Here is a 23620-nt window from a genome sequence, read left to right as displayed (position 1 = left end):
TTTAGTGTTCTTGTCTTTTAGTTCTGCTCAGTTATGTATTCATTTGTGTTTCATTGTTTCGATCATTTCCTGTTACTTCGTCACCTTCCGTCGTGATCCACTTTGTGTGTTTCCCAGTTGTTTGATTATGTGCCCAGCCCTTATTGTTTTTTTTATATTGTAACTTCATATCTCAGTATTGTTTTTAATGATGGCACTGATGAAAGCCATAAGCCCAACATGTTTGTGACAATAAAGTTGGTCTTTATACTTAAAGAGTTGCTGGAACTTGTAGCTAATCAGACTTTTCTCTTCTGTTCTCCAAATTGTGCCTTTACATTTATGATAACGTTAAGTTTTCATTAAATGACCATAATTCTTTATCTTTCTGAGTTGTGTGATTTTGAACTGGACTGCGTTATACTAATAGATGTCATGAATATTTATTCCATTTATATGCATAAAGTGAAAAATATTAGAAGCACCTTTAAAAAATGTACAACACCACCGACCATAGCCTTAAAAGTTAGTAGTTTTTCGCATTGTTTCTCACAATGCCAACAAAAACCTAAAATGATATGCCGCATGAAAGCAGAATTCATTGCTGAGTTGTGTTGGATCAAATTAGATCATACGGTTGTGCCCTGTAATGTGTGTTCTAAAGCACATGAACATACTGTATCTATAGCGTTGTGATTTTATTGTGAAGGAAGCATAATTCTATTTCCGCTTTGCTGATTTCGTTATATTTGGTGCTGTAGTGCTTTATAGCTGAAAAATTGTTGGTCGTCCAGCATTTCATTTTTTAATAGTTTTAAACTTATCAAAGATGTTACAATATGTGTAACATGTTATCTATAATGTTACAGTCCCTAAAGCTAATTTTCTTCAACGAATTATTTGATGTTCACTGTTAAACCGGAAGTTGTATCTTTTGTCGAGTCTCAATGCGCGCGACTTGACAGAAGAGCACAAAAAAGTGACGTTGCAGGATAAACAAACGGAGCAGAGGCAGCTCGGACGGAGGCGGAGAGGAACCCTTTACCCTGACATTTTTACAGATATTTGGGATAATGCAGTCTTCCAAGAGGAGCGAGAGTGACTGGCAGGGGCTTGTCAGCGAGGTAAGTGAGGGTGGAGGAGACCGTGAACAGCTGTTGCAGCGACGGACATGTTTTCACAGTGGTTTCCTTGTCCATATGGAAAGAGCTTTAGTGTCTTTGCTTTATAGACCTAAGAGCTGTTTAACATCACTTAGGCAACCCCACTTTTCATCTTTAAATGACGTTAAATGGGATAAAGATTGTCGGGGTAAGCCAGTCTGCAGGCCGACAGCATCCGAGCCTCTTGGGTTTGAAATGCGGTGACACTCCTCGTGCCCACTTCTTAAACACGTATGGTGCCTATAAAACAGGTAAAACCCACCTGTGGGGCTGCTTGTAAACATGACGATTCAATTAAACCTACCTGGTAAGATTCGCATGTATTGATGACTAAAATAGATTAGGGAGAGTGAGTTTTACAAGCAACTAAGTAATGTAAACCTATTACTAAATGACACTTCGCTAAAATGTATTATAAATAAAATACAGCTTTTAAATAGGGGAGACCGGGGGCAATTGTAACACATTTAATTCCTCAAATAAGAAACAAGCTAGAGTGATGAAACTTTCTCCACATTTACATTTACCTCCACATTTCATTGTTAATCTGTATGTCTATCATATACCATTTCATCAAAGCTTGGTAAGGGACTGTCCTTGACTCAACAGCTGATTTATCCATTTGAGTAAAATATATACTCGATTCAAAAAATTAAAATCTAGTTACCACTAGAATAGTTGCCTAGCCGTCTGCAAAAATAGACAAACTTTTCCTTTGAATTCGTACAATACCTGAAATCTAAAATAATTTGAACCATATACAAAAAAGAATCTTAAGTAACATTATTAGATACTACAGTGGAAATGTGATTATTATAAGTTGTGCTTTACTTGAGATACAGTGTGTTAATTTGATGTATTTTTTCATTGTTACAATTGTAAGTATATATATATATACATATATTATATTAAAAGATGACGAGTCTATTTGAATTAAACTGTGAGCTATGAAGGAAAATGTGGTCTCCCCTATTTTAAATATTAATTGTGATACTATATAGTAATGAAATTACTACAGGCTAGCAATAGGGTGTTTTTCAATAATTTTAAATAGTCAAACTAACAATTAGTTAAATAAGAAAATAATTGTCACCTTCAGCTTTACATTAGCATGGTTGAGCTAGCATACATGCTATGAAACTTTAATACACACTACTACTGTATTCAGTTCCATGATAGCTGTTCTTTAATTTGGTTATGAGCTGGTCTGACTGCTATCAAGGTTTACTCTGTTACCTCAACTGTGTCTTATCTACATTTTAAACAAGTGGTGGTTTTCCACCTGTACAGAACTGGTTGGTATCATTTGCACGGCTTAATCATTTGACAGTTATAATCTAGAGCTGGAAAAAAAATCGGTTAAAGAGGGGGTATTATGCTGTTTCACATTTTAAGGCATATCTATAATGTTACAATGTTGGATACTAAACGTGGGTGAAGTTTCAAATCTGAGTATGTTGGAGTAATCCCCATGCTTCTCAGCTAGTCTGCAGGCTGCTGTGAACACCAGGTTTCACACTGTTTTTTCTAAATGCTGCACTTCGTGATGTCAAAAAGTGCAGCCTCAGCAGGCTTCGGAGAGCTGGCCAATCACAAGAAAGTGGGCTTGCAGGGACGGGGTTTCTTAAGGGGACAGAGCTGACTGAGTTGTTTCAGGCAGAGGCCTGAAGGGTTTTGAACTGTTGTTTAATCAAAGAAGCAATTTGAAGACATTACTTCTGGCTCTGGAAAATTGTGATGAGCATTTTTTGCGACTTTCTTAAATTTCTTATTCCAAAAAATTGATGGATTAATTGGAGAAAAAAAATCATCAGATTAATTGATTAGGAATATTATAGTTTGTTGCTGCCCTTTTTCAATCAAAATCAATTTTTCAAGCAGAGAAGATACCCTATGTCGGTGAAATCCCCTGCTTCTATCTAACAAAGGGCAGAGCCACTCCTAGCCTGCACACACGTACACCAAAACAATAAAGTGATTTCAAATCCCTATTGGCACCAATCAGCCTATAGTTCTTTGTCATTTTAGTTTATCAAAGTTATCTTTAATTATTAGTTAAACCATATTTAAATGTAACTTTTCGTTACATTTAAATATGTGGATGTAGGCATTTCTGCATGTATGTATGTCAAAAATATATCTGTGTAAGTATGGATGAATATATATTTTTAATAGTTTTAACAGGCTTTTAATTTAGTGCTTTTTCATGATTTTATTTAACGTGCAAATCTAATCTTGACAATGTCAGTGCAGACAGAGCCTCGCGCACCCCCAGCAATCTTTGGCTCCCCCTAAGGGCGGCCCGGACCCTGGGTTGCGAACCAGCTATAGGTGCTATGATCCATGGATGTTTTATACAGGCATTGTGATGCAGGAACAACACAGAGCTGAAAGATCTGCAGTTAACTGCTTCTACTATAATGTAGGGATGCACGATATTGGATTTTTTGCCGATATCCGATATGCCGATATTTTACAACTCATTTAGCCGATTACCGATACCGATATTTGTAGAGATCATCAACTCATCAAACTTCCACACCACGGACATTTTGGCTTCTAACTCTCTCATGCTGCAGGTAGACACACGTGACGTCATCATGCTGTGCCGCGCAGGTCATCTTCGCGCCGGGGACATTGCGCCGAGGTCGGGAATTTAATCAAGTATGCAGCAGCCCATTTTTTTAACGGTTAATTATATCGGCGGATATCGGCGTGTTGGCCAATATCCGATAGTTCATTTTTAAGCCAATAAAGTGCCAATAACATCGTGCATCCTAGGGATGCACGATTTTATCGCACTGTATCGGTATCGGCAGATATGTCATTTTTCTTGTCGATATTTTTCCGCTGATAAAACAACGCTTTAATTCTGCCTAAATACTTCATGATTCCCTAAAAAAGACAAGAAAATGTTACATACAAATAAATATGGCATTTTGTACATACAGTAACCTAAGTTTGAGTAGTTTTCTTATATTTCCCAGTGAATGTGTACATTTTAAAAAGCCCTGTATTATGTTATTTCTGCATCTGCCAGTGGGCCACCAGGCATGACATCAATTCCACTACAGAGGAGACTTGATGCTCTCTGCAATTAGAAAAAAACATACCTAATATATCGGTGTCGAAATGGATCTGATAACAACACTGCCCTCTGTTCTGTCCTTTGTGTGCCATATTTCCTGTAGTTTCTAGTGTGTAAGCGCAAGCTGGAGAGCAAAAAAGAAGCCCTCCTCATTCTGTCCAAGGAGCTGGACACCTGTCAACAGGAAAGAGACCAGTATAAGCTGATGGCCAACCAGCTTAGGGAGCGTCACCAGGGACTCAAGAAAAAGTACAGGGAACTAATAGTGAGTGGTTTACGCCTTTTAAGATGATGTTTGTGTGGGTGCACAGTCTGTGATAGTTGTTTTTTTATAAGTGCAATCTGGTGCAGGAAGTCATTGAAATGTTTAATAGTGCACATAAAGTACTTTGTACTAATTGTCTTAAGTGACAAAGCATTTTAATTGATTATTATATCTCTTTCTTATATCAGGACGGAGACACCTCTTTGCCACCGGAAAAACGAAATCAAGTAAGTTTCCGAGACTTTCTTCCTGCCAGTAATGCTTCTAATTTATCCTGTGGTTGAATCAAACTTCCTTTGTTGTGTGGATTTAGTAAGGTGAGGATAACCTCTCATCAAATACACGATCTTGGTGGACAAACAGCTTCTGAATACTTAACAAATACAGATCACACGTCGATTTGTGACACTGAATAGAACAACTCTTTCAATGCCACATCTGCAGCTTCCAACTTTCACCCCTCACTAGACAGACCCCTGCTACCAGATAACTACAAGGTTATTTTATAGTGGGTTTGTCTTGTAGGAGATGTTGCTTTCAAGGACACTGTGACAACCAGAACTGAAAAGGTGCCCTCAGAATTACATTATAGAAATGACTCTTGGTCTTTGAAGGACAAACAAGCAAATATCAGCGAAGGGAAAAAGGTGACGCTGCTATAGGTGTAATGTAGACGAGAAATTAGCCATGGCGGAGAAATAGTTTAGTCTCCAGATAATCAATTGTTCAATCTTCCACTGTGTTGTTTCTGTATATTTTATCTACTTCACCTCATTCACTCCTCTTCCCCGCCGTCTCCTCAGGTGAACCTGGCTCAGCTGTTGAGAGACTCGCGGGATCGAGCGAAACAGCTCGCTGAGGAGGTGAAGGAGCTGACACAGAGGCTGGCGGAGGCCCAAGGGGATAACAAGGTGAGTTCATTGACTTGTCGCAGCGCATACACATACAAGCAGTTTAACGTGACCTAAATGTGTTTGAGAGAAGCGGGGAATTTAGCATGTGTTTTTTTTATTTTATTCTACAGCTCCTTAGGATGACCATTACTCGACAGAGGCTGGGGGACGAAGATGTGGGGGCTCGTCATTTCCCTGCCCATGAGCGTGAGGACTTAGTCCACCAGCTGGAGAGAGCGGGGCTACAGGTTAATTGCTTTCCTTTTGTTCCCCAAAACTCACACACACAGAACACACATTAGCACATCCTAAACACTGACAGTTCCTTGAAGCTCTCAGCATGTCAAGGTTTAACAGAAAAAGGATTTATCTGATATGTTTTACATCCAAAAACTAGTCTGATTTTGACCGACACGGGAACCATTCTAACAAAAGAACCATCGTTTTTTGTGGTCAAGAAACTAGATTTAGATCCTCAGCCGTGGTATCAAATCCAACGAGAGTGAAACTTTTCTTGTAATATTAATTTTTGTAAGAGGAAAGTTATGCTGTTGGCCTCCTGACTAAACTAAACAGAGCGAGAGGGGGATAGGCAAATGAGCTAAAAAGCAGGAGATAGAGAAAGAGAGGAGGATCGGCGAGTGAAGAAACAAGCCACTGATTTGAGAGAAATGAAGCATATTATATTTTTTAAGCCAAAATCAATAATAAACCTCAAAACATCTCCACTTTGAGACTTTTTCTCATCCCAATTCCGTCAACTTAAAGAGTAACTGCACACTTCAACATGTCTTGACAATTCTTACCAAATTTATGAACATTTCATGGGTTGGAAATGGTTCAAGCACGCCATCTACAGTTTTAAATCAGCCCTGAACCTTGCCAGCCGATGGTGAAGTAGAGTCGACTGTTTGGGACAAAACTGCGTAATGAAATTCATAAATAAAAAAAAAAAGAATGTTAACGCCTGTCAATCAGAGTTTACGCTATTTTTGCTAGCACGCTGTACAGTAGCCTTCTAGCTAACATTACATTACCACTCGGAGACTGCGCCCATTCTCTCTTGCCCTTGCATTGCCTCTGCTCCGAAAGCTCCGGCTTCAGGCATTAGTGGGGCTGGAGCCAATGGCTCGAACTGATAGGGCTCGGGACCACCACGGCCCTCCACCACACTGAAGTGCTCTTCAGGGAACTCTGGAGGGGAGAAGTCCTCCACCTCCAAAGAGCCCTCTGTGGCATATGTGCCTTGTGACTCTGTGTCGCTCTCCATTTTTCTCTGGCCAGGGGAGGGGACATCACTGAGCTGCCTCTCAGCCCCTTGCCCACTTTGAGCATTTTTTCAAAATTGTGCAGTGGGTGGAGTTATGGTCAGAAGCTGTGTCTCCTTCTTTCTGTTGGTTCTTCACCTGAACCACCCCTGTCCTTTTTAAACAGATGGGCTCCTCCTATTAGTCAAACAAATATCAATTATCTCATACAGACAAATCACACGGATGGCAAAATGTCATATACAAATATATTATCAACAATAAATACATGTTTAAAAAGGGTGCCTCTAAAACTTAAACACTAACCAAAACCCCCTCCCACTCTACCACACTTGGTCTCTTCTCCTGGGAACCCCCTACTCTTATCGAGGTGGACCGCTCCGGCTCGAGTTCGGCAGTTCCCCGTCTCCGGCCAGGAAGAGGAAAAGAGAAGTGTTACAGAGCAGAGTTGAAACACACACATTTAACATGAATAACTACAATGTTTAAAGCAATAAGTGTCTTATTTTAAATCTCAATAACATGCATTTAATGTGTGTGCTGTCACCATGAAAACACCCATAATTACCGTCGGATAAGTATCCAAAAATATATACATACATTTATATATACATTTTGGTGTAGATATTTATGTTTTATTTCAATTTTTTCCAGTTTTTTTTTTTTTTACCTCTGTTTAAAATGCTTAATACTTGAATATGATGCATACAAATAAAAGCTTTACACAGCTGACAAAGGAAAATATGAAAACATATATATGTACTGTTGTTGATGAAAACTAAATAAAAATACAGTAAAAACTACAAATAGAACTACACATGGACACATAAACCGGAATTTCTGTTCCTAGTTTGGTTGCTGAGTTTAGTTCCTTTTGCTCCATAGTGCCTGGAACTGTTAAAAAGGGTGAAATCTTTTGAAGGTTTCTTTAAAGGCGAGGTTTAATGCTAATTTCAAGCTTCATATTTCACTCTGCGATACCTGTGGAGTAGCTTAGCATAATTTACACTAACAAAAAAAATGGTGCTGGTGCTCTGTGCAGGCCCTCATAGAACCTCTGCCTGAAACCACTCAGTCAGCCCTGTCCCTTTAAGAAACCCCGCCCCTACAAGCCTGCTTTCTTCTGATTGGCCAGCTCTCCGAAGCCTGCCGAGGGGCAGAACTCAGTGTTTGAGGCGCACCTCCTACCCTGTGGCGGTGTTATAGATTTGTCTGCAAAGACTAAACTTCACTTTTTGGATTAGACTGAGCTGCTGGGTGGGCGTGTCCTTGAACTGTGCCAGGGGTAGGAAGTTCTGCTGTGTCTCGGGCAGATGCCCAAATATAGAGTTCCTCTATTTTGTGACATCACAAAGTTGAGTGTCTGGAGAAGTCTGTGTGAAAGAAGGCGTTCACAGCAGCCTGCAGACTTTTTAGAGGGGATTACTCCAACATACTTTTACCTATGAAACTTCAGCCACGTCTCGTATGGACATCTAACATTGTAACATTGTATATATGTCTTAAAATGTGAAACAGCATAATACCCCCACTTTAACAAATGAAGCCTCGGTAGTTCACAATACAATTCTCAATTCTGGTGGATCCACTCACTCAGTTGAAAATAGCGTGTGCACTCAGCTAATTCAGATTTTCGTGAACAAAGAATCAGATCTTATTCATATTTGTTGCCCTGTTGCCTTTTTCTAGATGGAGGAGATGGAGCACAACATGAAGGCGCTAACAGACGAGCTGCAGGACGTGAAGGCAGAGCGTAATGTTTTCAGGGAGAAGGCCTACAGGCTCAACGTGGAGCTCAACCACATCTTGGGCAACCGTGAAGCACGCATCATCGACGTGGACGCCCTCTGCATGGAGAACAGGTTAGTAGGACAAAAAATAGACGCCTCTTAGGTAGAAATTGTGTTTCATGCCGATCCTCTTGTAGTTATGTAAAGCTCCAATTAAGATTGTAGAGAGCGGACGTGTTTTCTACAAGCTGCAGGTTCCCAGGAACTTCTTATCTTAGGGTGCTTTCACACCTAACGTCTGTTTGTTTGATCCGAATTAACGCACGGCAGCTTTTACAAGCAGACCAAAAGTTTTGTTGTGCAAGGAAACTGCTCTCTGATTGGTCAGAATTTCAACCAGGAAAAACTCCCTGAAGCAAATACAGAGAGACAACAAGAAGAGAGAGAATCACAGACTTTAATGTTTAGAGTTTTTTTCACCCAGTCTGTAATACTGCATTCAGATTCATGATCCTGTGAGCTTCATCCTAAAACTATAAGTGTCTGTTAACAATTTGCATGTGATCTGCAGCTCATTAGCTCTTCTCATTGTGATCATCGTCACTGCAGGTATTTGCACGAGCGTTTCGGCCAACTACAAGAGGAGGTGAACCTGCTGAAGTCGAACATCATGAAGTACAAGGTACAGATGAAATGCCTTTGTTTCCACACAAATGGACGTTGAAGCTTCACTATATTCGTATTCTTGTGCGTGCACACTGAAGGTACAAGAGGTTACTTTTATTTAAATTGCACATCAAACACAGCTTTTTGCCTTTTCCACAGACGGCTCTTGAGAGGAGGAAAAACTCCAGCACATATGGGAAATCAAACAGCAGCCCTCTCACTGGAGTCCTCTCAGCCAAACAAGGTGAAAACTCAAACTGTTCAGCTCGCTCTGAATCCTCTCTCAACTCCTGCACCGACAGATACCAGAGCAGCTGTTCTGGGAAGTGTTGAAGGCCACTGAAATGTTGTTCCTCGCCTCTTTTTGATCTTTATTTCTCAGTTTCTGTTCTTTGTTTCCCTCCTTTGCATTATTTAATAACTCCTTTTTTTTCTTAATGCCGATCCTTCAAGCCACCGCCCGGACACCAGCTGGGTTACTAATTGTATTCTGAGTGGTAGAGAGCACCACTGGCAGGGAAATGAGCCTGCCATGATGACTGACAGTCGCTGGCAGAAGCAGCACAGTGGGCTCCGGAGTTAAAGTTAGGAGACTGTCACGTAGTAGACAGCTGTTTCTAATGCTCCATCTCTGTCTTGCTCTTGTCCTGCTGTTTTACCTGTCTTTTGTTATACCACCCCTGTTATCTGTTTTTTAAGTTTAATGTGGAAGTTTTATTCATTCATCATCTTCTTTTCAGTCCAGGGGATGCTTCTGGAAGAGCAGGGCTGCAGCCTGCCCGCCACACCACAGTCCATCTCCGACCTCAAGTCCCTGGCTACGGCTCTGCTGGAGACCATTCATGAGAAGAACCTGGTCATCCAGCACCAGAGGCACACCAACAGGTAACGCTCCTCCGTTTCAAAAGGGTCATCTTCTAACTCCATCCACCTGAGACACTTACAATGTTTGCCAACCTGTTCTGAGAATCCTCCTCCACCCTCAAGGCAAACACTGATACACAAATACGCACAACCGCTGTCATCAGTGTCGAGTAACCCGACTCACAGCACTTGGTTTGCAGGATACTCGGGAACAGAGTTGCAGATTTGGAAAGGAAGCTGAAGACCTTGGAGGTTTCAGGACTGTGGAGTCTTCCAGGTGGGTCCCTTTTTCAAAGTGTCAACACGTCCACAAAAAAAAGCTCCTCATTAACATCCTTAAATGACCCCTTCAATCTTACCGTAAAATTCGGTGTATAAGACACATTTAATACATGTTTTTTGCCTATAGACGTTGCAACCAATATAGCAGTATAAAATGCAGAGAGAGGTGTGTTATTGTGTTGCGTAGGCTGAGCTCAAGTACCGCACCAGTGGCTAGCAGGATTGCAAAACCGACATGGTGACACCAGATGGTAGGATTTAAAATGTGTTTTGAATGTGTTTCAAATAGTGTTGAAATAACCAGCTCCAGTCATGTTTTAAGACATAAAATGCTCCGCTTGAAATAATAAATTGTGTCTTATATGTTTTTTTCTGCAAAATACATTTAATTACCTTGTAAAAATCCTCCGTCTCTCTCATTACAAATTCCCCAATCTGCATAGTCCCTTCCCCCTCCGTTGCGAAAACAAAACACGTCTCTGCCATCATTTAGTGGCAACTTGTTGAAACTTAGCTAGTTTGGAATGTAGTAGTTATTAGTAGCGAGTTTGCAAAAATTTGGATGCCGGTTACAGCTGGCTCGCGCATCGCCTGAGTGGTTGCACATAATGATATGCATAGCATCACCCCGACCATTAACGGGATTGGCTCCTTAGGTTTGTGACGTCTCAAACCTGCCGATCTGAAAATGTGTTGTTCAGCCTGTCCTTGGTACACTGCAGTTTAAAAGCAGACAGGCCCAGCTGTGGAGATGACTGCTTATGTTGTCCCTGATATGTCTTGTAGCACATGAAGAACACCACATGGAGATGTTTACAAAGTTAAACACTTGATTTTCACCAGAGGGGGGTCTTTAAAGAAAAGCTATAGAAAACCTTTTTTGTCCCTCTGGGATACCCCCAAAAACAGACTTATATTTTAGTGCGACCTATATTCCAGATTTTACGGTACATCACAGTGCAATCCAGTTATCAGAGAGAGTAATTACAGCAGTTTGACTGTCTTTGAGGCTCTTTTATTTAACAGTATTTCAGTGGATATACATTTGTTTGTCAGTCAGCTTAAATTTACATGTATTTTTTATTATTCAGATGTTTAAAATACTCTTAGAATAAGGGGGTTAAAAGCGACTTTGAAGCTGTAACATGTGCGTTGACCTGGTTGGTACCTGTAACCGTACCACGCCATCAGCAAACATGACCGTGTGACTATGGGTGTGTGATGTGTGAGTGTTTTTACTCCTGGTAAAGTTAATGATTTCCTAGAGAAGTTTGTTGTCCTTGTTTGTTTAATTTAATTGAATTGTTTTAGCTTGCTTGTCCTCTCTTTTTATGTTCATAACCGTGTATCTCTCTCTCTCTCTCCCCGGCTGCGTCTCAGGCCTGACCTACCGCGTATCCGTGGGAATTGGGAGTATGTATTCCTTCTGCCCCACTTAGCCCATCCATGCCCTCCGCTATATCATGCCAGGACAAATCTGGGCAGACACCCAGAAAGCATGTCACCTCATGCCCATCGTTTACTACGTGTCGACTCCATTGACCACCCGCTCGTTTGTCTGTTCATGAAACGTCTGATGCTTTTGGTCGAGTGGATGTGTCTCTATGTTCACACTCATTCTGAATGTCAGGGTTGGGAGGGACCTTTTTAAGACGGAGAATATATTTTTCTTTGCACTTATATCCCCGCTTTAAGTACTTTAAGTCAAATCCCTGCTTTTGATTGAAAAATACTGATGTATCCATAGCAAGTGCTTACCCTCTTTTAAACAAATCCAACCCTCAACACATCGAAACCGAACCAAAATATATAACAGAAGGATGTAAAATATATAAAAAAATCTACTGCAATCAGCAAAGAATTTCAAAATAAAACCAGAAGACAAAACGGTGCACAGAGAAAAGAGTTCCCTGCTCCTCCCACTAGAGGGGGATGTTGTGCTGTGCATTAACAACACCGAGAGGTGGAGGGGCTGCGGCTGAATGGAGGTGCCCTGTCATGAGACCGTCATTCTCACCGCTATAAAACTGACAAGCATCCATTACTGAAAATGATTGCCCACATTACAAACACATTTAGGGGAATGTGCCGTTATTAGGGAATTTGTAGGCGAGGGGGCCCAGAGTGCCTGACGACCGCGCTGTCCACCACAGTTAGGGAGACAGAAATATAGAGAGGGATGCGAGCGTCTGTGGCCTTGATGTGATGTGAAGTTCGGCTGATGGATATGAAAGGCAAACAGGATAGGATGGAGGGCCTTGGCGGCCTACCTGAGGCACGGAGAACACTTGAGGTGACTACCTTGTCGTCGGATGAGGGAGAGCCAAAAACAATAACAGTGACACGGATGCAGTGAGTCAGATAGAGTTGTGATTGATGGATCCCCCACCAGTCCACCCTACTGAATGAGTGCAAGCAGGAATGTAACACAGCAATTGAAAGCCTGTCAGAGTGCATCAGCTATTGAAAAGACAGAGGTGGATACAGAGAGCAGCCATATAGCTCAGTTTCGGTCCAGTTACAGACTTTTTCCAGTGAAGAAGAAGGCATTTCCTTGTCACTGTTTGACAGACGTCTTTGTCTCTATAGAGTTTACAATCTGGGATTTTAGGTTTCACGTAATGCAGAGGAACAGTTTACTTTTTTGGAATGGATTATGTGTTATATGTGCATGAGAGAGAAGGGAAGATGGTAACCTCATGCCTCCTCCTGAGTACTGCTTGGCTCATGGAAACACACCTCTGTGCTTAACTTGAGCTCTGCATACCGATTACCAAGGCTGGTATTCAGGCTGTAAAAGCTAGGATACACAATTTCTCTAAGACCAGCATTTTAAAACATAAAGAATTTTTGAGATATAGTTAAGGCAATATATCATCGTCCTGACTCGTGCGATACATTTATTGATATGCTGCCGCCAAATATCTCAATTTTTACTCACAAATATATTGCACTTCCCTGCGATTTTTACACACCGCGTCACTACTTCATGAGTCCTCGCTCTGGTACTAATGACATTAATCCAACTAATTTGTTTTTACAGTTCTATAGTTTTGTAAGTTTAATTTACAGACTGAATCACACACGTTGTTTCTTCTCAGTTTGTGTCAAATTCTGTGAAACTGACACCAAGTTACAGTGATTAACTACATTAATCCTGCTCTTTCCCTTTGTAAGGACAAGATATTGTGATGCATCATCAATTATCAATCAATTATTGCAGAATCGCTGTGTGATATTATTGTTATTGTGGGCCATGTATCCATGTACGTGTATCGTACTGTATCGTATCGTACCATGTCGTATAGAGATAGACCGATATGTTTTTTTCAGGGCCGATACCGATTATCAGTAGTCAAGGAGGCCGATAACCGATATTTGAAGCCGATATTCACTTGCAGTAAAAGTGAAAATATTGGCATCAAAATTTTGAATAATACAAACTCCAACACTTAACTTTGTTTAAATGCCTTTAAGCATATGCATCAGAGCCAAAATAACCCAGTTTTAAATTGATCTCTTGTCAGCCGTCAGATAAAAAAAAAAAAAAGGCCGATGCGGATATGCGTCAAAATGCCGAATATCGGCCCGGCCGATAATCAGTCTATTGTACCGTACCGTACCGTACCGTATTGTATCATATCGTATTGTACCATTCCATACCGTATCGTATTGTATCATATCGTATTGTACCGCACCGTACTGTATAGTATCTGATCGTACCGTATCGTACCATATCGTACCGTACCGTACCGTACCGTATCGTATTGTATCATATCGTATTGTACCGTACCGTATCGTATTGTATCATATCTTATTGTACCGTACCATACCGTACCGTATCGTATCGTATTGTATAGTATAGTATCTTATCGTACCGTATAGTACCGTATCGTACCATATCGTACCATATCGTACCATATCGTACCATATCGTACCGTACCGTACCGTACCGTACTTTATCGTATCGTATCGTATTGTATCGTATCATGAGTTACCATGCGATTCCCTCCCATAATTGATATCTCTGGTTGTATTGGATTGTTAAGTTCTTATTTGAAATTCCATAAAATTCCCTATTTTGTGATTTTAAACCGACTAAAATTACAAATCCCTAAATCAGGGCTGTTTTTCTTTTATCACAGTGAGTTGCATTTATATCAACTCAACAACAACAATATGATTTGACAACTGAAGATGATATTGATCGATGTTTTCACCTTGTATCAATGATATAAATCCCTGGTCACTGAATGGATCCTCCCATATAAATTGATGTATGATTACACCTTTACTTAGAAAAGACGCTTTTGAACCTGTTACTAAGTTTACAAGAAGCAACACGTCTCCTCTAATACCATCATCAACACATTTCTTAGGCTATACATGTACAGCGGTATTTTAAGCGAAATGTTAATTACAGCTATCATGATGTTTAACATAATGTTTATCAGACTTTTGTTTAGAGTGTAAACATGCTAACATTTGCTAATTAGCAACAAACATAAGGTGCAGCTGAGGCTGATGGTAATGTCATTAGTCTGGAATGTATTTAGTGATAAACAAACCAAAGTAATGGATAAATTAAAATTTGGCATTTCAGTCAAAATCACAAATGCCAACCTTTGGAAAGAACTGAAAGAACTTTTTGAAACTTTCTTCTCTTGACACCGACAGCCCCCAGCCCACCCTCTGCTCCCACGTCAGTGTCAGCACTGAGCATCCATAACAATATGGACCGCATTCATAACAATATGGTCCCCGTTCACCATTCATGATTCTCACGCATCGTGTCACCCAGCCATCCATTTTCCCATTCTTCTGTTTGTTTTGTGCCTCACACTTGAATGGTCAGAAACAGGCCTATTCACCGGCTCTCTGTGAAAGCAAAGGCTGATGTGCACACTCAGAGGCTCGAGCGTGCGCGTGTGTCGATGTGGGTACAGCTGTGTGTGTGTGTGTGTGTTTGTGATGTCTGGTTTATAGTGCACAGTCTGCTATGAGTAGCATATGGTGTCAGCCTAAGAGGCGTGCAGCCATCACTAATGAAGACAGATGACAGGGAACTGAAGCCACTTCCTGTGAGCACTGCAATGCATACGTGCGTGTGTGTGTTTGTATGCTGTGTGAAAGTACACATAGCATGCATGTGCTTGGATGAACTCCATCCAATCCTAACATGCCTTTTGAAAACTTTTCAAACCACTTACTCTGTTGTTTTGTTGTCATTTGAAAGTAAGTGTTTGCCCCTTGATGGTGGTCTTACAGGGACACGAGACAACAGCACACTGAATGAAAACCTCCAACCAGAGCTTCACCCGACGCGTGTCTCATCTCAGCTCACAGCGCAGCCACCCAAAGGTGAGTGTGTAATTGTGTGTAACTGGCTCCTAAGAGCGCCCACAGCTAACGGCATAAACACTGTAATTAGCCGCCGCGTGCTAAACTCTTCTCGCTGTCTTCCATGTTTAACCCAAGTCCCTTTCCCTTCCCGCCTCCACTCCTGTCTGCTTCTCATTGGTGCAAGCTGCCCAAATGCCATGGCATTTTGGAAATGTGAAGCAAATTCTCGCCCGCTGACATTCAGAAACTTCTGCCGTGTTCTCTTTGAAAGGAGAAGGGGGGGGGACATAAATATGGATGCCAGCTCAAGTAATGTTGCTTTCTTCCTGTGTCTTTTTTGCATGTGTGTGTGTGTGTGTGTGTGCGCGCGTGTGGGAAAAGGTGGCTGGGACTCCATGTGCAGTCTTTAACCTTTTTGCCTGCACATCCACAAATATGGGTCAGTAATCCCCAAAGTGAGAGCATATTTTGGCGAAGAGGCAGAACTAAGCTGTTGCTGTCGCCGAGATGCGGGGCGTCACACTTGTCTTGCGTCCCCTTGTCTGGGGCACTGCTGCTATATTTAGCCTGTTGCCATGGAAGCACTTCAGTCACATAAGTAATTGAAATAACTTTCTGCATTGACACAGTGGTTCAAGTTTTCTTCCTGCTTTCTTTCGATTGTGTTTTTCCATCATATTTAAAAAGGACAGCCATGATGATACATATACACTGATATTGATACTGACTCTATTTATCAACTCATGATTCTTGGCACTCTCTACTGTCATAGGGCAGTAATCTAAGATTGCTTATTGTAACATCAGTTTTGTGTTTAAAATGAGTTTCAAACTGACTAAAATCTTTTGTAAAATGCAGCCACTCAGCCAGAGTTACGTTGTATTAGTCGCATACAGCAGAGGCAAAAGGATAAATCAGTTAGTAATCAGTGACTGTATATATAGATGGACGACGCGTCTCCATCTGCTCTCATTGTACGAAATTGAAGCCAAAATACCCCCCGTTACGGGCGCTGTCATCTTGCGCTGGTGACGTCATTTGGAGCCAGAGCTGCGCCGTAGCCACTTCCGCTAACGCAAACACACACTTAACTTACCGGGGGAAAAAACACAGCAAAGATCACGCACGTCGGGGTATTTAACAGCAGAACAGCTTCTTTGTGTTGAGCTCCTTTCCCACTGGTCAAAAAACCCGCTAACACCTGGGTCAAATGACTCTGCAGTAGACCTGGGTAATTGCATTGCCATGCGGCATTGATGAGAACACAAAACCTGTGTCGACGCGCTAATCTCCGCCCCCTTTCCGGCGTGATGCTACGCTCCGTCGGTAACTCCTTGTCATCTCAGCTACAAATTCTGGCCGTCCCCGTCTAAGCAGCGCTCGAACATCGCCGCTGAGTTTGATAAACAGACTGAATGAATAATGGATACAATAAAGACCTAACCACCATGACATCTTCACTGTTTACTAACCCTGTCTGTGGCGCGTTTGTGACGTCAGACGGTGACGCAGCAGGAAAGAGATCGAATGGAGTATACTTCACTGGCAATGGGAAAAGAGACAATCAGCATTTATAAGTGGTCTTCCTGGGTCTGAAAAACACGCATCAACACGCTAATTTTGGTGGGAAAGAGGTATTAGTCTGAAGCAGACGTTCACAGATATGGAAACTTTAATGACTGTAGTGATTGTTTTAGTTACGTCTCCTCCCGGCGTACCTCCTCTGCTCTGCTAATCCGGAACTAATCGGCTGCAGCCGTATTTGTAAACAGAGCTGTCAATCATCCTTTTTACAGCATCAAATTACTAATTAAAAATACATTTGTCAGACAAATGAAGACTTAGAATTAATCAGCATGATAAAAACTAACTATAATGACAGAAACCATGTTTGAGAAACATTTATTTGGTGTGTATTTTGATTTTATAGTTTGACTCATGTCCCATCTGTTAACATGGAGGAGGCGGGCTTTATGACCTATACTGCAGCCAGTCAGCAGGGGGCGATAGAGATGTTTTGGCTTCACTTTTAGGGAGGCGTCATATCATCCATCTTTTTTCACACAATGAAATTATGTACCCTTTTTTGGTCTGCCTTTTGGGGGTGGCGGTTTAGCTCAGTGGTTAAAGTGCACACACCATGTAAAGAGGCGAAGTCCATGACGCAGCGGCCCCAGGTTCAACTCCAACCCTCAGCCCCTTTGCTACATGTAATCCCTACTCTCTCTTCCCTCATTTCTGACTCTATCCACTGTCCTATCCCATAAAGGCAAAGGCCAAAAAAGAAAAAAGTCTTATTAATCAAGCAAATGCCACACATTTGTTAGCTGCAGCTTCTAAAATATGACTAATTACTGCTTTTTCTCCGTTTTGTGTCATTGCAAATCGGTGAAAGTCTGGCTTTCATATGTCAATCACAAAGACAAGCAATTTAAAGATGTCAGCATGGGCACTAGGAAACTTTAATGGACCTTTTTCATTATTTTCTAATATTACCAATGATTAATCAGTTAATTGGAAAACAAGCCGTATATTTATTCGTTACAAATATAGTTGTTTGTTTCAGCTGATGGAAGAAGTAGACTGTGTTATAGATACTGTTGTCAAAGGTGTCATCCATAACTCCTTGAAAGGAACAGAAAAGGGCAGAGGAACTTGTTTTCTGATGTTACTATGGCTTCGGATCAAGTGACTAATTAAAATGACCAGTTGTCTCGTCTCCCCTCTCCCAGTTGTGTCAGACGACAGAAGTTCCCATGAATCATTGTGGGAATGCCGCACCGCTGCCAGCGACCTTGGCACAGATGGCGTCAGCAGGGAAGGCTCACCTGCACTCCTCAACAGCCTGCAGCCCCTCGTGGGGGTGGAGACGAATGGGATTGACAGCAGAGTGGGAGAAATCGTGACCCTGGCGGAAGATCGAGGCGCCTCGGAGCTGGGGGAGGGGCGGAGTCCCGTGGAAGAGGCGGGGCACGAGGAAGAGGGAGTCGAGGATGAAGAACTGGGGTCTACGGTGGAGGAAGGAGAGGAGGCAGCTCTGGCGCTGGGCGTCCCGAACACTGAATCAGACGTTCCATGGCTTCAAATGATAAAAGGTTCTGTTGAACGTGCGCCCTGCGAGTCCCAGGACAATAATGCTCCTAAACATGAAGAAGCTTCAATATCATTGTCAGAGAACCAGGCCGCAGATATGTCAAGTACAAAGGTGTGGGACACTCAGTGACACCTGTCATAGTGGCCACTTGGCGTGATCTAACGCTGCTGAAAGACTTTAGAAGCTTATTTAAATCCTGTTGTGGTCGTTTTATTGATAATTGCATTAATCATCCCTCGTTGCATTCTCACAGCGTCGCTGCAGCAGCTCTGATCAGTCATTAAAACAGAGACCCCTTTTCACAGAGCCAGAGACAGTTTGTTGCTGAACATCCAATCTTCAACTCAATCATGCCCGACAGAAAAAATAGCTGCAAAAATCATAAATATGGCCGCTTCAACTTCCTTTCCCCTGCGGTACGATAATCCCAACTGTTTGCTCTCCTTCTTCTTCCCAAGGGATGCCAATAAACTCTGCTGCATTTTGTTATTTCTCTCATATGGGTCCAATTTGGCTTACCAAAAATTGTAATGACTGTGTTGTACATGTGTGTAAATTCATATTATTATAACTAAAGAGTCTATTGATGTCTATTTGTCTATATGGGTGAATGTTGCCAATGATATCCTTTTTATTTCTTCTCTAGTAGAAGCTGATGTTCCGATGAGACTAAATGTGCCTTATATGTGGAAGTGTCAACTGATATTTATAAATGCAACTGCATAAACCATATTGACCTGTGTGAGGTGAGTCTTTTCCAATGTACACACTTAAACTCTTTAATTACATCAATTACATCATTAATCTCTATTTACAGATTCTACATAGTGTGTAGTGTTTGGTTTCCGTTTGTATTACGCTTGTAGTCCGAGTAATATTGACCAATAACGGATTAGCAGGCTGCGGCGTATGCAGGAAAAACAGTCCAGGTGGAAAGCAACATCCGCAACAATTTCAGCTAACAATCTGTTCTAGATCTAAAATTCAACTTGAGATAAATTCCCTTGACGCTGTGTCACGAAAGCCGTTGAGCGTTCACATTTCCTGACTTCCTCGAATGCATCATAATCGATCCGACCTCCGTTCAACAAACGAGCATTTAAAGTAGTTTTCTTCTCCTCTTGAGGACAGACCTGACAAAGCTTCATTTTTACTTTTTACTAATCTGCATCATGATGTTGAAATTTCGGCACAGGTAAGACCCGTTAATTAAAGTCAATCACAAGAAAAACTGGTTCTTTTTCTGTAAACAATGCAACACGCAGAAAAGGAACTCTGAACTGGAAGTTAACAGCTGGCGACATGCCCTGGCATGTTCACCGTTGTCCCCAGAGGGTATATCGTCATCAGACTGTAGCCAATGAGATCCGAGATTGATCTGAAGCTTTTGATTGATATTTGTCTAAGCGAGAAACCACACAAGCAGGATCATCTGATCAAAACTTCAACTACCGAGGCTGACTTTGTGAACTTGGTGTCATATTTTGTTTGAGCTTTCACACTTTGATAGTAATGTTCTGAAGCGGAAAATGAGCCCGTATCTGCAGAAAATCACTCTGGATAATTTCTAAGCGTTCACAAAGTTGGTGTCTCATTAATTCTAAATGCAGCAGCCTCAGTCTTTTGATTGTTTTACAGATTAGAGCAGCTTAACTTGATTCTCTTCTTTCCAGCCTTGGGAGAGAATTGTTCTAGCATAAAAAATGTAGGCTGAGTGTGAAGTCATACAAATGCTTTAATTCTATTTTTAGAAGAATTAACATATAATTTGGAACGATATATATTTGGGTGACCAGTGTCATTACCTCTGTACAATTGTAAAGCTTAAAAAACATATTAAAACACCAAAAGTGGCTGTAAAATAAATGCACTAAAACACCCGTTTTGTCGTGCAGCCAAAACCCAGAGCCCAGTGTGTATTGAGAATCAGTGTTGAGGTCTACTCTTGCTGCATGCAGGTGACAGCTGGCCTCTCCAGGCAAACGCAGCGTCAAAGCCAGAATCCATGAACTGCTTATTCTGCAGAAGGCCACTTGCTATTTTTAATCTGACACAAAATAGAGGCGAGGGGAGAGAAAGAATCCGAGATGGGGAGCTGTGGTGAGCACCCAGTGTCGGCCCTGTGCCAGGCAGCTGATTTGGCACACTGTAGCGGAGCCTTTTTTTTGTCCCCAAAGGAGTTTAAGTTTATAACCCAGATGGAATCTGAACTAATGAAATTGCAAGATGGTACCAGCTTGCTATTGGGTGTCTTATTAATTTTTGATCTTTGCCTACTCATAATCTACAGAGCATTTTAGTGAAAAACTGATCAGAATAAATTGGCTCACAGCTAGAAGGTTCCTGGTTCTAATGCTTGGGGGCCTTTCTGTGTGGAGTTTGCATGTTCTACCCATGCAGGCGTGGGTTCCCTCCGGGTACTTCCTCCCACAGTCCAAAGACATGCTTGTTAGGTTAATTGGCGACTCTGAATTGCCCGTAGCAGGGTTGTCTGTTTTTATTTGTCAGCCCTGTGATTGACTGGCAACCTGTCCGGCCTGAACCCCGCCTCTCGCCCAACGACAGCTGGGATACGCTCCAGCAAAATCCAGTATTGGTAGGGCTGTATGAGGGCAAAAAAAAAAGTAATGTTGGTGAATTGTCCTTATTAATATTGGACAGCAGGTGCACACAAGCACCAACTGATGCACTGTCATTTGAAATATTGAAGAATAGAAAGAGAGGGCCGGCATCAGGTGCTGGAAGTATATGGGTAGTTTACCTTATAGGTATTTACTTTAATTAACCTCATACAGACACACAAGCTGCCACAGTAAACAAACTACACGAGCGTTTTTACCTGCTAAAGATTCATCTGAGACCCCTGTCAGGATTTCATTGCGCTGTATTTGGTCTTGTCACACAGCTGAAAGATTCAGGCTGCCTTCCGCCACCCCAGAGAGCAAAAGAGGATTGCTGAGAGCTGATGTAGCCAATCATCACCACTACAGATAAAATGAGGCTACGGTACGAGCAACTAGCCCGTGCCAAAACTAATCTTAGCCCCTTATCTGTGACAGCGACATCCCCCACTAGAGGGCAAGTAAAAAATGTGCTTCGATTGGCCGTGTTCTGCTTAAATCACTCAGGTGTGGGCTTACCTCTCTGTATTTGCGCTTGAAAGAGAGATCAAGGAGGGAATCATTTGTATGAGTGTGCATGCCTTTTGTAGCTTTGTACTTGGCTGATACTCTTTCATGTTTCAGATGTTGGGATATGTTGTAACATATTATATATATATCACTAATCTTATCATAGTATCAACTTGCTTTTGTTCTGATCCCTGGCCCCTCCTCTTATCCAACCCTGGAGCTTGGATAGAGGGAGAGACCAGCCGGGTCACAGCAATGCTCACTTGCTCTAATAAGTGTGACCAGTGAGGGTTTGACACCCCATCATCTCTGGGTCCTCTGAAGGTTTGAAGGATGGGGGTGGACAGGGGCATGTGGAGCCAGCAGTTTCCAGGCAAACCACTCAGCAGGGTTAATTACTATACCAACCAGATGCCCCTTCCAGCGATGGTCAGTGCCCTTATGATTCGTGCTTCATTCCCACACCTTGCTTTTTTACGCTTACCTGAGTTTTATCATGTGGTGCCTCGGAGACGCTCGCAGAGCCCTGCAGGTTTACTCCGCGGGGGCTCATTTTGAAGAGTGTAACTTTCTGCTCTGTTGCTGACAAGACTGTTATTATCTGAGATAATAGAGGAGAGAAAAAAAGCAGCCTAAATATGTCAGTCATCTTTTTTTTCCTGCTTGTTTCATGTGGAGTTAATAATTTTAATGTATCAGATACACTGTGCCTAGCTGAATCATTGGCTCGGTGTGCACTTTTAATATGTATTCTGTATCTCTGCAACTACTGTGTGCATTTTCTCATCACGTCAGCTGTCGCGTAAAATGTGCCTAAATCTTTACTACCCTTTGTAGAGGTTGTGTAGTCTCAAAGTATTGATTTCTGAACTTTTAAACACACAACAGTTTAAACTAAAGGAATAGTTTAACATTTTGGGAAATAAACATAGTTGTTTTCTTCCTGACTGTCAGGTGAGAAGATTGATATATTACTCTCATATTTTTGCACTATATATGAAACTGTTGGCAGTTAGCTTAGCATAAAACCTAAAAACAAAAGGAACCATTTAACCTAACTTTATGGGTACAAATAAAGTATGAAGTTGGAACAGCCAGACTGAACTATGTTGGCTTTTCCCCCCTTTATGCTAAGCTAATCCAACTGTTTGGTAACTATAGCCTTGTCTTTACTGCACAGACATAGTCATTCATATATACATATATATGCACAGATATATGAATTCATATCTAACTTTGGGCAATCTAACTTTTGGCAATAAAACAAATAATAGCTCCCCCAAATTGTCAAAATATTTCGCGTTCAAACATGTTATTAAAAAGTCAATCATCACAACGACAATGTGGATGTTTCCTTAATCACAGAACACTGCTTGCCTTGCTGCTGCCAGTGATTCTTCATCCCCTGTGACCTACCACAGTAGTTTCCTGGAGGCAAAACTGAAACTGACTGCAACAATAACAACAACAACATGGCTCCCAAGGCCCAGCTGGGAAGCAAGGCAGCCAAAGTCGCATGATGTTGGGAGGAGCGTGAGCTTGTGGACAGCTGATAAGCAGAAAGGCCACGCCAGAGGTCAGCACGTAGACATGGAGTACAGTTAGATCTCTATTAAGATAGAAGATGGTGGGCTAGTGTGATAAGAGGCTACAGAACCTTGTGATGGGGTATCAGTGGTGGGGAACCAGATGCTGCTATCCCAGACCAGCAGGGGAATCAGGGTTGGGCCAAACTAGTTCTGGATGTTGACATAATGAGATCCTCAATTATGTTGGCTCTTACTTTACAGTTCCAGAAAACTCTCAATATGTTCTCATTTTGAATTTTAAACCTTAAATGAGAAGATGGAGGTT

At 41.7% G+C, this 23620-nt stretch overlaps 1 protein-coding gene across 1 annotated transcript; it reads left to right on the top strand.

Moving 5' to 3' along the window:
• The first annotated feature begins 993 nt into the window (after positions 1–993).
• On the top strand, positions 994–19358 carry ccdc149a (coiled-coil domain containing 149a). Its single transcript, XM_069672335.1, has 13 exons — positions 994–1103; positions 4334–4495; positions 4684–4722; positions 5299–5406; positions 5520–5636; positions 8346–8518; positions 8996–9068; positions 9212–9296; positions 9793–9937; positions 10117–10193; positions 11579–11611; positions 15467–15559; positions 18274–19358. The coding sequence occupies exons 1-13, from the start codon at positions 1053–1055 to the stop codon at positions 18762–18764; spliced, it is 1647 nt and encodes a 548-aa protein (XP_069528436.1). The 5' UTR covers positions 994–1052; the 3' UTR covers positions 18765–19358.
• Positions 19359–23620: the final 4262 nt, after the last annotated feature.

The sequence above is a fragment of the Semicossyphus pulcher genome, unplaced genomic scaffold, assembly GCF_022749685.1.
Source record: "Semicossyphus pulcher isolate SPU_LCO1_2020_fin unplaced genomic scaffold, fSemPul1.0.p SCAF_21, whole genome shotgun sequence".
In the NCBI taxonomy this organism is placed as follows: Eukaryota; Metazoa; Chordata; class Actinopteri; order Labriformes; family Labridae; genus Semicossyphus; species Semicossyphus pulcher.
Note: the sequence above shows the minus strand (reverse complement) of the source record. Positions and strands in the feature narration are given on the sequence as shown.

Coding starts and splice junctions, on each gene's coding strand:
- ccdc149a (XM_069672335.1), top strand. CDS start 1,053: ATGCAGTCTTCCAAGAGGAGCGAGAGTGACTGGCAGGGGCTTGTCAGC. Junction 4,723..5,298: donor CACCGGAAAAACGAAATCAA/GTAAGTTTCCGA, acceptor CCGTCTCCTCAG/GTGAACCTGGCTCAGCTGTT. Junction 9,297..9,792: donor AGTCCTCTCAGCCAAACAAG/GTGAAAACTCAA, acceptor TCTTCTTTTCAG/TCCAGGGGATGCTTCTGGAA.